Source organism: Halyomorpha halys, unplaced genomic scaffold, assembly GCF_000696795.3.
Source record: "Halyomorpha halys isolate HHAL.00 unplaced genomic scaffold, Hhal_1.1 Scaffold75.1, whole genome shotgun sequence".
Taxonomy (NCBI): domain Eukaryota; kingdom Metazoa; phylum Arthropoda; class Insecta; order Hemiptera; family Pentatomidae; genus Halyomorpha; species Halyomorpha halys.
Window position 1 is genome coordinate 467,294 of NW_027112173.1, and position 15,535 is coordinate 482,828.

At 30.5% G+C, this 15,535-nt stretch overlaps 1 protein-coding gene across 1 annotated transcript in view; it reads left to right on the top strand.

The window, feature by feature from the left end:
- The first annotated feature begins 3,057 nt into the window (after positions 1–3,057).
- mtRNApol (mitochondrial RNA polymerase) overlaps positions 3,058–15,535 on the top strand; it is a 36,817-nt gene continuing 24,339 nt past the window's right edge. Inside the window, exons 1-11 of the mRNA XM_014439118.2 lie at positions 3,058–3,356; positions 3,446–3,568; positions 3,639–3,855; positions 4,805–4,943; positions 6,475–6,597; positions 6,879–6,964; positions 9,736–9,814; positions 10,335–10,499; positions 12,853–12,999; positions 13,933–14,112; positions 14,190–14,278. Coding sequence (XP_014294604.1) covers positions 3,221–3,356; positions 3,446–3,568; positions 3,639–3,855; positions 4,805–4,943; positions 6,475–6,597; positions 6,879–6,964; positions 9,736–9,814; positions 10,335–10,499; positions 12,853–12,999; positions 13,933–14,112; positions 14,190–14,278 — 1,484 coding nt within the window. The 5' untranslated portion in view covers positions 3,058–3,220. The remainder of the gene's footprint in view (positions 3,357–3,445; positions 3,569–3,638; positions 3,856–4,804; positions 4,944–6,474; positions 6,598–6,878; positions 6,965–9,735; positions 9,815–10,334; positions 10,500–12,852; positions 13,000–13,932; positions 14,113–14,189; positions 14,279–15,535) is intronic.

A 15,535-nucleotide genomic window follows, 5' to 3' on the forward strand; every position in this document is an offset into this window, starting at 1 on the left:
AGACCTTAGTGTGAAACAAGTCACCTTTTTTGTAAATGGCTCCTGGACTACCACATCATTCTCTACAAGTGCTCAATTTTCTACTACTAAAAAACTAATTTTAGACGATTAATTAGCTACAAGTGATTTAAAAATGTAGATTGTCTGTCTGTCACTAGGCAAAGCCTACGCAACTGTGTAACAATCCTTATCAACAATTTATCTTACTCAATTATTAAAATACATATGTTTCTTTTCAAATAAACAAATATTGTAAAGAAAATAATACAAATAAAAATAAATGTAAGTGAATTAAATACTAATAATAAGTAAATACTATATAAAACGTAATTATTAAACATGGCGTCAGCATTGCTATTTACAACAAATTAAGTACTATTCTGTAATTTGAATGACCAGGGTTTTTTAAAATCCTTTTCTTGTTCCTGTGCATACCTCAAACTACCTATTTTATTCCAGTAAACCACAAAAAAGATGAACATAATTAATTATGCTTTGAAGATAGCTAAAATAAAATAATGAATAATGAGAATATAATTATTTTCCGAAATGGTCTAAGCCATGAAAACGTTTGCACTTTGAGAAAGGTGAAAATAATTCAACTCAAAATCGAATTGAATAAGTGTGTTTTTGATAATTCCATTACTTCATAATAAATATTTTATTTATATTTTATTGCCCTCCATAATATGGAGCAATTGAAAAACAACATACCTACATATGAGCGTCAGTTTGAATCTGCCTAAGAAAAAATTTATGGTTAGCTTTCCTTTCAAGCATGTTGTATGTGCTTACACCCCTGGATCATGGTAAACCTATCCCCTCCAGGGTTGTGAGAATCTTCAACTTCACGGCTAAGGTTTTGCAGTGCGATGGCTTAGAGAGTTCTGGCTTTGAAACAATGATTATAACTCACGCGTAAGTTAATTGTATAATTAGGTTTTAACCTACTCCCCAAGGTTAAACGAAATCGAACAGGGTTGTGAGGAAACAGATGGAGAAGCTCACAAATCCCAACAATTGGTTGCTCAATAGGCGAAAACTAATGAGCTAGCAAAATCTAGGTCACAGACGGATACGTTTTGAATGTCCCAAGGACTTTGGCGGAAATAATTTTTCTATCACGCACGTTATTCAGAATTGGTGGAATTTTCAAAGGTTTAAAATATGAGACCTACACAAAAATCTAAACGGTGAAGATAAATTAATTTTCTATAAAGTACTTAAGTATTACTAGATAATACTAACGTATTACTTAGTATTTTTGTCAGCATTCCCTCCCCAATTTTTTGTCTCTCCTTTCATGTCGTTAGTAGGAGGATTTAAATATGTAAAAGTTAACCCTGAGACACTCTATGTTTGTGAGTAAATCGAACTTGGAGAATATGTTGTTACCTGCTACTGCAATAAAACTACTATTCAAAATGAGTAAGTTTGTAGTACGGTCCTTCCTCTAAATAAAAACTTTTCTTCATATCCATATATTAATAGTAAAGACCTACAATCAGCCAGGGGCACAACCGTACATTGAAGAGAGAATGACCCATCACTGAAAATGAAATTAATCTGTTCTTTTACAAATAACGATTACTTACTTCTAGTTAATTATCATAATTTTATATTTTTTTCTTCTAATTTATTATTATGTGTAGGTACCCTATTATTTTCATCTATTGATTTTCTGTATGTCTCTTGTACTCACTAAAACCCAATTGTTATTTCTAAATGTATTGTTCTAAAGTGACACCTCAGAATAAATTAAGAATATTAATATTATTATTGAGATAGGATCTTAATGGTAAGGCATTGCGCTACTAACTCCAAGGACCAGGGTTCGAATCCGGCTGTGAGAGATACTTATTTTCTGGAAGATCGTTGATTGACCGTGAGTAATAATAAAAGGAATTATTTTCTGTTTCACTGTAGCTATAAGTCTATAGTCAGCCCTGTGGGTTCGGTAGCCCTCCGGGGTCCACCCAGCTTCATTAAGTAGGTTCCCTTAATTGGGTAAAAATGTGGCGGTGATGCATGATTTGCCCAAATTACTTTCTTGTACAACCGTTGGTCTGGTAACAGTACTCCCTTACAAATTATTGCACCCCTAACCCTTTATGGGTTCAAGCGCTACAGGTTTAATTTTTTTTTTAATATTATTAATATGTGTTTTTTTCATTGTCATGCCGTTTTTCAATTTCAGGTACTTGTTAAATATTGCTCGATTAAACTATCTTAAAGTCTCCTCTTCCCGTTTTAAGCTAATATTTCAAAAGTGATATAGACCCCCGGGGGTCTTAGTGGGGCGGGTCCGGCGGGGAAGGACTGCCTTTTTTGTGTTATGATCTCCTCTTGTGGGATTGTGACATCCTCGCTATAAATTGTCTGTTTAAAAAGTTAGATAAGTAAGGCTACCAGGGAGGGCGGGAGTGGAAGAATTCACGCCGTTTTTCAATTTCAGGCTAATTTTTACTTTATTTTCTATTTTTTATTATCTACTATACTAAATTAATAGATACTTAAAACTAGAAACCTGGAAATTTTAGAATCCTTATCATTAAAAACATTTTTCCGACCACAAATAACTATTTTATTTATAAAATTATTAAAAAGTTGATATAAAACTTAATCATAACAATCTGTATTGTCTAAATTCAGTAATGATTTATTTTTTTAAGAAATTGCTCAATGCTTAGGTTCGTTTGAGTTCAGTAAGTGGATACTTGCCAATTTATTTACACAACACTTATTTTAAGACTTCTCACGAATCATAAAAAATGATAATACAAGTGATATTACAATGGTGCACCACTAAATACATTGTTTTCATTATGTCAAACTACTTTGATCCATCTTATCAATATAGCTCAATTACGTTTTATTTGGTCGATGGTTTTATGTTTGAACGAGAATTAAGTATTTTGATTCACTGGACTGGAAATTTGTTAATATTTAAAAATTCACATACATAAATTAAGTTGTAAGTTAATTTATAATTTAAAATATAAATAGAATGGCCAAAGGTTTGTCAACTATCAAGGACTTTGATAAGAAAAGCATGGGGCAGTGTCCTGAAGGTTCTAGACCTGTTATAGGTTTTTCTATTTATAGTATTTTTTAGCCGGAGTGTTTTTTATTTTGTTTAATTTGTCCCACTATGATAGGTATTTTTGTCCTGTGATATTGATCTACTGAAATGAAGAATAGATTGTATTGATTTCATATTATGTACAGAGTTCTTAAAGTGAGTTCATTTTCTTATAATAGCTATCAGGCTTTTCAACCCAATTTGTCATTTCTTCATGGTAAAAATTTAAAGTGCACTCTCTGCAATAAAATTGGAAGACGTCAGATAATAGGAGGTTAGCCTTTTGCTGAAAGATTCTCATATTAATCTAATTCCTGTTGAATAGTTCTTGATAATTAGATTAATATTGTGTTTTTGTATCAGGAAATGTTTTTGAATGTACCACATCACATTATTCCACCAGTATATCTACTAACCCATCAATAAGTAATCCAAATAAAAGGAGGAAAAATTTAAAAAGGAGCAAATATATTGAACTCTTAGAAGGTAGGTATTTATTGAGTTGGATATATTTTCCTTTATTAATATTTATTTATTTAATTTCTTCAAATTTTAGTTTCCAAAAATAGAACTAGTGAAAGAAAAGCAAGGGTAAAAACTCTCAATGCTCGGAGTTGGTCTAAATTGCATGAACTTGAAAGTATCGATAACCAACCTGCAATTGAAACCATCCCAGAAGTTGAACATGACTTTGATGGAAAAACGATCGAAATATTTGAAAATCAAGAATCAGTGGAAACCCTTAAGGAATTGCAAAATGAGCCTAAGAAGAAGTATGTAATATGACACAATAACAGTACTTTAATTGATTTATTAACGATTATTTAACTCAATTAAAATTTAGGTTTAACTTACTAATTTAACAGTTAAGATATTGTAAAAAGTTTCTTAATATTGTTCACCTGCAAGAAAAGTTGCACACCTCTAAAATGCAATATTTGGTAAAAATGTTCTTAAAAATTATGTTGAAATAGTCTAAAGCATTATTGAAATTTGAGGGAAATACTTATGTTAGGAGATAATTACCTGAAATTTAAAAAAAAAAAAAAACAGTTTATACTATATTATTTTAACACTTTTCTTGATAGTGTGTGATTCATGGGCTTATGTATTATTAATGTAATACTTTTTTCTCATAACTGTATTGAATTCCAATACTGAAAATGTTCTTGAATTTCAATCTCAACTGTGGCAAGAATGCTAAAAAAAAAAAATTACCCAAATATTTTTAGATCCATTAGTGAAATCGGTAGTTATACTTTCTATCAATTGTCATGAATATTTAATACAAAAGTATTTTATTTACTCTATTTTTAGTAATGTTGGTAGTGATGTAAGTGTATTTTGACCTTTAATCATAATTTTTATATTATTTCACATTAGTATGTTTGCGAGTAAAATTTGATTAGTTCTAACCCACTTTGTACCTAAATACTTTCACTGTCTATCAAGACTATTTGTTTTGTTTCATCCATTTATTTTTTTTGTTTTGTTTTAAATATTATATCTTTATTACTATTATAAGTAATTATTTAAATGTTTGTTCATTGGTTTAATTTTTCTATGGATTCATTGTATTATTATATTTGAAGATGAAGAAAATAAAAGGTGAAGTATTAATTAGTAAATTGGTTTACCAATATTGAGAATACAAGTGTTTAATGTTTTGTATTTTTTAAATAACTATAAAACATTATGAGTTAACTAATATTTTATTTTTAGGCTTAAGAGTTGTTCAGTGTACTCAAATCTTTCGAAAAAGAACAAAGAAAAGTTGACAAGATCAAAGTTGCTGGATCTAGACAGTTCCGGCAGAGAAAAAAGTTTCAACTCATCTCTAGTCAGCTATGTAGAACTTTGTGTAAGTATAATTTTGAATTTGTATGCTTATTTATAATGCCTGTTAGTTTTATTATTATATTTATTTTTTAACTTATCTGATATACAACATTTTAGTTGTACATGTTCTGAAGTACAAAGCATGTCCAGAAAGTCAGAGTACTCAATTTTTTGTATTTAAAAAAAAAATTAAACCCCCTTCCCCATTTTAAATCCCATGTTAGTCTTCAGGGAGGTGAATAGATGAAAATCTGAATGTGGTAAGTCGGTTGTTAAGAACAGGTGGTTAAACACCTCTAAACCAAATGAGTTAAACAGCACCGTAGTGGTGTTAGCCATGTGTGAGCAGACATTGTAGTGCAACAAATACACTTCCTTCGTCAACATACCCATCTGTTTGTTTTGATTTGCTTTTCTGAACTTTTGTAGGGTCGCATGGTCCAATCATCTAGTGCAATTATCTCCGACCAGAGGCAAAAAAATTGATAAAAATAATCCCTTTGGATCCCAAAACATGGATGTCATGATTTTTTTTTTGCAGAAATGATGTTTTTAATTTTTGTCTATTGGGGAATCTGTGTGCCACCTTTGTAATGACTGTCTTTTTGTCTCAGGGGTGAATGAGCCACCCATGATTCTTCACCAGTAACAATGAAGCTTAGAAAATCCTCACCTTTTCATTTGAATCACCCAAGGAAATCACTAGTACTAGCGACCTCATTCAATTTGTGCTAATCTGTTAGTGGTTTTGGAACAAATCTTAAGCACAATTTTTTGATATCCCAGCATTTCTGTAAATGTTTCGCGTAACAGAGATATGGAAAATTTTGGAAATATCGCAGACATTTCATCCAGTGTCAATCGACTGCCTTCGCGTATAGTTGTGTTAAGAACATTTTTAACTTTACGATCTATAAGCAAGTTAATGTAATCACAGTGAAAATTGAAAGTGGAAATTTTGTAGTTTCAATATTGGGAAATATAATTCCTATTAAAGTGCTCAGAATATATTTTGTTGGACTTAGAAATACATAATATCCATTGTATAAATTATTTAATTCTGTAAAACTAATTTAAGTAATAGTAGAAATATGTATAATACAAGTGAACTTATTTTATTTTTTATCATGTTTTAAACACTCATCCAAACACTCCCCTGCAGGAATTAATTTCTTGTAAAGTTTGGTGTGTTTTATTCTGATGGTTATTGTGATTTAAACACATTGATGAGAGATAACTCATATTTTGTGTTCATACCTAGGACGCCTCTACTTTTTTTGTGCAGGTGTGATAAAATTTTCTCATATTCTGAACTTCATCATAATTGCACAAATATTGCAAGTAAAAAAAAAATACGAGGTTACTCATTGATGGTTTCCTATATATGTTTATATATTCACATTACATATGATGTTTACCTATATTTATTGTAATATATACTTGTATATATGGTTATACCTGTTTACCCTCATAAAATATTTGCCAGCATGAATGTATTATGAGTACAATATTTATAGAATGAATGAATCTTAAACAAACTAATTTTATTTCAGATGAACTGTGGTTTTCTAAATAGGGGTTGGTATACTGTTCTTTACTATTTGAAGAATAACAAGAAATTATTCATCAAAGATGACAGAGTGTTCAATATTTTGATGGAATGCTGTGCTAAAAATGTTAGTATTCAAGTATTTTTACTTTATATTACATTTTTTGTCCTTGTAAGATGTGGCTGAAACTTTTTGTGTGAAGAATTCCCACTTAAAAGAATATTTATTCTTACTTCTTTTTTTTTTTTTTTAATCAAATGTTTTTCTCATTAACTCAAAAAATAATAATAAAGCAGCTTAGAATTGAGGTCCTACTTAATCTTTTTCTTGTTTCTTTCCTTTTTTTTCTTTTTTTTAATGAACACATTTTTTAACTAAGATTCATTTACTTTTTATTTATCATTTAGGGAAATATTGATAGATTGATGGAAATTTGGAAAACAATGGTTGAAACTGCCAATATCAAACCATCAGCTGTATCATTTGCTAGAAGGTTAGTATTTCATTTTTTTTCTACTTTTTTAAATTATTTAATATTAAATTCATCATTTGAAGGCCATAGTGGTCGAGATTTTTCAACCAGCAACTCAGAATTAGTTTTTTATTTATTTTGTGATGAATCCACATAAAGAGTCACTTTCTTGCTCCAGCTAGATTAGGTTGGTAATCTGTTGGATAAACCATCCTTCTTACCTTTATCATAGTACATATGGACATTACATCCTCATAAATCTACAAAATATATTACAATATCACTAAATAAATAAATCAAAAACTGAATTTTTTTCCCTTTTTTATATTATATTATATTTATTACTGGTACTGGTACTGGTAATGATACAAGGAACAAGTCCAGTGGGCCTATTGGTTCTTTTTGCCAACCCCAAGACAGACCAATGGAATGGCTCTTTTATATAACTTATATTCCTCTATATCGAACCTTTTTGACTTTCTAATGAAATTCAAAAGGTACGCCCAATCTATAGAGGAAGCCTCATTTTCTAGGATTCTGTCAGAGCCTAGAAGCCTATATCTTAGTGAGGCACACCGGTCACAATCTGCTATGTAATGTAGGGCAATTTCCAGGGCCTGTCCACATAAGCAACTATTTCACAAATCTGATATCTTAAGTCTGCAATGGCATGTAAGAACTCCTATTAGCAATTGGAGTTCATTTCTGTTTAGTCCTAGTAGCCACTTAGTTTTAGAAGTAGAGGGTTTAGTTATTAGTATCTTGGCCTGTCTTAGCCCTATACATTCCCTCCACCCCTTACCTGCTACCTTCCATGTGCAGTCAAGGAGTTCTTTTTTGTGATGCCTTTTAGAAATGCCTAGGAATGGTTCTGGTCCTATAGAAGTGTGCTCAGCCCCGTTTCTAGCGAGCTGGTTAGCTTTCTCATTGTCAGTGATTCCCTTCTGTCCAGGGACCCACACTAACTTAAGCTTCTTTTAGTTTGCTAATGACTCTAAAGTTTGCACTCTCTCCAATGTAGAGGTGACTCAATGGCTTGAAGAGCAGACAGACTATCTAGAAAGATGGTGATACCTGATCTTTCACAGCTGATTACTTCAGGGCATGTAGCTGCTAACAAAATGGCAAACACTTCTGTCTGAAAGACAGTCAAGCTTTTCCTAATGGGAAGTATAGAGTCTTCTATATAGATACGTTCTAAATAGATAGATGAAGTCTTCTATATAGATTCCAGCCTGTTAGTTGAGTTGAATCCTTTCTTGATCCATCAGTAAAACAAGCAGATAATCTCTTTGGGTTTCCACTGAACTTTGTACTCAGTCCTCTGTCTTTGGGTATAAGCAACTAATTTTGGTGTCCAGAATGGGTGTTTTATCTTGCATTAGTGAGCGGTATTGTAATATTGGTAACTCGCTTTCTACCACTTTAGCTTTTGTCACATGACCAATAGGTTCTCCCATCTCCACTTATTTTCTTTCATTCTTAGATGAATGAGTACCGCTTCCCCTTTAGTCAATAATTGGAGTGGTATTAAAGAAAGCAAGACTTCTAATGCCTTAGATGGTGTTCCTGTAGACTGGAGGTCCACTTCTCACCTGGTTTCCTTAGTACACCTAATGGCTGTTGACCATTACTACCTAGTAGCTTTATTAGTCGGGACGCTTCTGGTGTGCTTTCTGTGTTACTACAGACTTGCATCAGCCATCTCGTTTATGTCTTCTTAATTATCTGTTATACTTAATGGAGGCAGTCCGGTATACATTCCAGTCTGCCTCTAACTTTGTCTTCTATGGTAGATTATAGACTTTTCTCGTGTCTTTTTGTAGTTCAGTCAATTCAGTTGACCACCATCTAACTTTTTTACTAGACTCTGTTTTCAACAGGCAAACACAAGCCTTCTCCTAGGCTAATATAACAGTTCTTTCAGGAAGGCTAGATTCCATGTCTAGCTGCGACCTGGAAAAAAGTATTCCCACCGCATAGTGTGAATCACCTTCCAGCCTTTCTCTGTATTTCGCAGGTTTCTTTTCAATGTGATTAGAGGCTTCTCAGCTATTATCTTAAATGAGATCATCCTATGATCATACAACCTTATGTCTGAGGTGACCCTCCGGTCTTTACAAAGGCTAAAATCTATTACATATGTTAAGCTTTATTTTTTTCTTTTCAATGTTCCACATAATTTTTGGTTTGTATCTATGGAGTTATAAATTTATTTTCTACTGATGTTTTAAAATGAAGAATGCATTGTAAAATCATGGTTGTTTGGTTTTAACATAGAAAATTATTTAACTTGAGGTTTTCTTTTGTTTAATTTTATTTATTATTATTATTATTTTTTTTTTACATATGTATGTAATTTTCTTATTAATGCCCAATCCTTGATCATACCTATTTTTCATGGTAGCTCTAAAGCTCTAGTATGTTGGCAAACTTCGGTCTAGATTGGTTTATTATGATAACCAGGTCTAAATATTTTGGAAAATTACCCAAAAGAAACTAAACTTAAAATACTTCAACAGATCTGTGAGGTTGCCTGTAACCTTCTCAATGATTCCAAAAAACAAAAAAAAAACTACTAAGTACTATAAAAGGGCAAGAATTAGACTCCTTTATCTATTTTCATGCCCTACCCACTTCTCTTATTCAACTTTACTCCTAAACATCCAATATTACTTTCAAGAAGTACTCTTTTTTTTTTTTTTTTTTCAATACAATATTTTGCAATTTAATTTTACCAACTCAATTAATTAATAATCTGGACGTTTTGTATAACTTTTTACACTTTGCAGATTTGAAACTATTGTGAGGAGTAAAAAGAAAGATAAAGCTCATCTTCTGACGTCTACTATGAGATTGATGCGTGATGAAGTAAGTTTAGTTCCTCCTGAATAATATGATCAATTTTTATGAATGAATTTACCTTATTAAAAACCTTCCTGGATAAATTAAGCTTGCAATTAAGTCTTCATTTTTAAAATTTATAGTGCACGAGTGTGAAATAAAGCAGTAACATTAATAATACTTCTACTATTCATGTCTGTCAACCAGATGCCATTATGTTAATTATTTTCTAATCGTTCTATATATCCTTTTATTCGTTAGTTATTTTCTTATTTTTTGTTTTTAGCCCAGATGAAGGCTAGAAATTCTGGCTGAAATATTGGCACTAATAAATATTTTTTTATTTATTTGTGTTTTTTACTGACCGTATCCCCAACCATCTTATCCTGATATATATCCTACATAGTAATTTCTATGCAGGAATCCATTTTGTGTTGCTATTTTTGATTTTAACCTCCTAGTTTTTTTCTACTTTTTGGCTAAAATTCATTTATTAATTTGTCCATCATTATTGAAAGGTTTTTTTTATCTCTCTTTCCTTTTGCAGGGTATATCTTGTAATGATATTTTTGAACAAACTAAATGGAAACTAGACTCCAGAGAAGTAGTTCTTAGTGCTATAAGAGCTGTTCAACCTCAGTTCACGCCCAAAGTGAAAATGCCTGATACAGAGTACAATTGCACTCTTATTAATCATCTCAACGAAAAACCAGTAAGTTACTTAGATATTGATTTGTTTTAACACATTTTCATTGAGAAACTTAAGATTATGTTCGGACTAGGTTTTTTCTGATTCAAACCTATCTATTTTTCTTCCATTTTTAAAAATATTTTGTATTCATCTGTAGTTTATTATTGCCAACAGTGAGAACTAGTTATTTATTTTGAATAAACAAAATAAAGGTACTTTAGAGGAAGATTTTTTTAACAAATCGACATTTATTCCTTGATAGACTATTTCAATGAGGATAAGATCTATCTGCTTGCTTAATAGCTCCTTGATTCACCGAGTTTTATCTAAATAATTTGATCAGTCGATTTTAGCAGAAAAGTCGTCACATCTCGGGTATATACCCACCTTAAATATTTAATTTCAATTTTGTATGACTTTTTGGTTTTGAGCTAGTCTGTTCACAAACAGACGTACAAACCAATTTGCGTGACTAGATTTTTTGGTTCTACAATATATGTATTTCCTTCGAAAACTTTAATTTGAAATTTTTCACAATCGAAATACTTACCATTTAATCTATTTATAGGTAAGTGAAATTAAAAAATAGTTAATATCAAAAGATGTTAAAAATAAAGTCATAATAAAGTAGGATAATAATAGGAAAGATACAAGTGGATATTAATGATAATGTATATAAATACTTAATTCATTAATTAAAGAAGAAAAAGAAACATCTGAAACATACAAAGAGATAATAAATGTAAAGATAATAATGGAAAGATAATAATAATAATAATAATAATAAAGGAAAGATAATAATAATAATATTCTTTATTTATTCTGAGATTGATCCCTTTAGAATGATATATAGGCGTCAGAATTGGGCCTTAGAGTGAAATACAAAATAAGAATGAAATTATATAACGTCATAAAACATAATAAAATAATAAATTTGAAAAGATTGAAATGAACAACAATAATTAACAGAATATATAAAATAAGAATAGAACAAATAAAGTGAAACCAAATGTGATATCATAAAATTTAAGATGACAAACACTTCTGATGATAAATAATAGAAAACAAAAATTATAAAAGTCAAATATAATTAATCTAAAAATAATAAATGGAAAGGTACAATTTCTGCTAATATACATATTTACAAGAATAAACGAAATTCTGAAACATAAAGTACAGAAAATATTTAAACTTTGTTTAAAACATTCAATTGTTATTCTTGCGGAATTGGGTGAACAGAAGGTGGTCGAAGATACGGGATTTAAGGTTTGAAGGGTATTAGAACTACGAATGGAGGAGGGAATAAAATTTCATAGTGCAGATAGTGCAATGAAGACAAATAAAATGTACTCAGTTGAAGAGAGGTACCTTAGTGTTTTATTAAATATTTATACAATAAATTAATATTAATTTTAATGCAATGAATATAAATACAAGGTGAACTAATGAGAATGTGAGATTAATGTAGTTTAAAAAAAAAGTAGGTAATGGAAAATATCAAGTAATTTTACTTCTTTTAAATTGATATATTGATATTTACAACTGTATAAAAGTACAACAAGTAAATTTGTTCATGACATAATGATAATGATATGATACAGCACGTAGAGAAACTACCCAGTAGTAGAACTCTAAAAACATTTTACAATATAAGGTTAGAGGCCATCTTCTTTTCAGGCACCTCGGAGGATTGCCAGGAATGGAAGAGGAAGCAAGGATTTTACTTCTGAAATGCAGAGTTCAGGAGAAAAAAAGTGATTACAGTTTTATTCTAGGCAATCAACTTCTTGGTTATTACACCCTTTTTACTTTATTTGTCTTCTTATCTTTGGCACTTTATAGATGAATATTTGTACTATAGATTGCTTTCCTTTAACGATTATGCCGGTCGATATTGGTAATTTATATTTTAGAACACAGTTGGGTTTCTTTCACAACTTTTATGATTTTGTCTATGGAATCTGTTGAGTCTTTTAGAGGCAATTCTCTGGAACAAGATATCTTATTATTTTCAAAGGCTTGATGAAATGATGTGCATTCTTCAATTATATGTTTTTATAGAGAACAGGAACTGACAGGTTTGGCATTTAGGTTGGTCCTCTTTTGTGATTAAGTGAATGTGTTTTAAGTTGGAATGTCCAATTCGCACTCTTACAACAAGCACTTCTTCTCTTCTATTTCCCCTTGTGACCTTGCCCACTTTTGTGTGCAAATTTAAAAAAGAGTATTTTTTGGATATGTTTCTGTGTAAAAAAAGTGATCTTTAATTTTCCTGTGTTCATTGTGTTCATTCACCAATTTCATATTAATTTCTAGAAACTCTTCCAGTAGAAGATCATTAATTTAATTTTTCTGTTTTCTTTGTTATTTTCAGGAAAAACTTGTTTCACCAGCCGAATCCATATTTTCAGTAGAGCAGCTCAACAATTTATATAAAGAACAATTGGAAATGGAGAAGAAAACTATTGTAAGAGTTCAGTCGATTGAGAAGCCACAGCTAGAGAAAGATACTCTGTTTTGTGTGAGTATTTATAATGATCAGTATTATGTATTTAAGTGGCGGATGACAGCAGAGTGCATGTGACATCACTGCATTTATGCTAAATTTAAAGAAAATCGAGTGACCCACTTAATAAGAGTGACATCACATGCACTAGTTAGTCCTCTTACATTGGATTGATTGGTACCATTCTTCTGGAGTTTCTAATTGCCTTTTTTAAGCAACTTGCTTAGCTGCAATAGTTGGCGATTTTCATTTTGGAGGCAACTAGAATGGAGCTCAATAATTATAACAAACCAAAAAATCTGGTATGGTGGGCACGTAACACAACTTTCACTTACCACCCTGGTCACGTACCCAAGTTTTGCATGGAATTGTGCACTTGTGTTTGAAGTTATCGCTATTTTTGTAATTTTCTAAAACGAAATTATAGACCAGAGAAGGCAAATTTTTATTTTTTTGAATTAGAGAAAAATTAAAATTTTTGAAGGGCAATGAAATACTTTTTCATGACCTGAGAATAAAAATAAAATTTTAAGTTCAAATAGTTTAAAAGACAAAAAGTTACCTTTTGAACCTCATGTGACTGCCAGTTGGAAATCCCATTTATATAAAAATGTACTGTATACCCCATTTACGGAGACACTGGTACTGGTATTTGCTGGGGGGAATGAGTCTGGCAAGTGGGCCTAGTGGTCCTTTTTGCCAACCTCTGGCGGCTACCTGAGTTGCTGCTGCGTACTAATCAAGGTTGGAGTGTCAAGATTCATTTTTCAGGGCAGATGAAAAATAAATATTAACTGCCCCAGGTGGGAATCGAACCCACAATGTTCTGAACCGTGCGCTCTGGAACCTATGCCTCAACCCGCTTGGCCGTCACCACACTTTTGTAATTATTGTTTTACTCAATATCTTATTTGATTTTAAATTGTATGATTCTCTTTACTTATGTAGAGGAACACTGTGGAACGATTAGAGAAGGAATGGGAGAAGGCAATATCTGCTGGTTTCCATAAAGATCTCGTCAACATGGCCAACCTTCAGCAGAAGTTATACAGATTCCAATCTCCAATCAACATTTATCCTTATCTAACAGTTTTAGATAAGGCAGATTATGTTGAAATTATAAAACAAGTAAGAAGCACTAGAATTTATTTAATTATTGAATTTTTTTAGTTAATGTTTTTGTTAACAATATTTTATATGCTCAGGAAGTGCGTAAACTAGCATCAGGTTCTGAAACATATAGCTCTACTGTCTCTCGCCTTTGTCGAGCTTTAGGAAACATGGTTAAGTTAAGGTAATTTAATCTAGCTGTTTTAATAATAAGTTTTAAAAAATAATCTATTAGCTCATATTATAGAAATTCATGTACAATAGAAACTCTAACGCAAGGATTTTCTGAGCTACTTCAGCTTGACAAAGTAAAAAAATATGTCTAGCTATAGGTAGATTTCATATGTTATTATTAAGCTATCTTTGACATTTTATATGCTATTGTAATATTGCAAATTACTTAAAATAATAAATTTTATAAAACATAAAGGAATAATCTTAAAAAAGTGTAAAACATTATTGATATTTAGACTTACCTGGAAAGAAATGGATTAATTTTATTTGTTTTACAGTTTATTTGCTAAAATGTCATTCTGTTTTCATCATTTTTCCCTCTATCTTGAAGGATGAATTCCAGAAAATGTTTATTTATTATTTAACTATTATTCTTAAAAATGTTTTCAAACATTAGGTTTTTTGTCTGAATTTAATTTTTTGAAAATTAGTTTGGTCCTTTTTTTAAATAAAGTAACAACATAAAAATTATAAAAAGATAACTAGTAGTCCTGTAAAGAGTAAATCTCATGAAAAAATCTTAGGTCTTTCATTAAAAATAAAAATCCTATAAATATTACTTTAAATACTTTCAAGAAACATTTGAAGACAATTTGAAAATATTGGAAGAGGTATTTGGTCATAAGCAGCAAAGCTAACAGATTTTTGAAGATATAGGACTTCCATCTATATGTTGTTTTTATTGACTTCAAGGAACATTATTACCAAATTTTAAGGAATTGAAATACGCATTTTATCATAATCATATTAAGCAGGCAGATGAAATATCAAACATTTAAAACTGGACCTTGCTCATGCTTAAAATAAAATAAAATATAATAACAAATAAAACATATAAAATTTAGATTGAATTTTTTTTTTTAAATTTCAAATGATACTCGAGTTATAAAAGAAATTTATCAGTATTCTTTTTTACTGAAAATGCAAATATTTAAAAAAAAAAATAACTACTTAACAAGAAATAAATTAATAGGAATGTTAATTTGAGTTCAGAAGCAGTTGGAAACACATATAATATTTAGATATAAATGGAATTTGGTCTGCCTGCAGTCAAATAAAACTCAAATAGTAAATTGGTGTACTTGTGTGTTTTTGAGCCAATGTTTCGCTCTATGTTGCAGGGCTTCGTCAGGGCTAAAAAAGATACAAACACTTGACATAAGTACAAAAAAAATTAGTGGAAAATTTAATTATTAATATTATATTT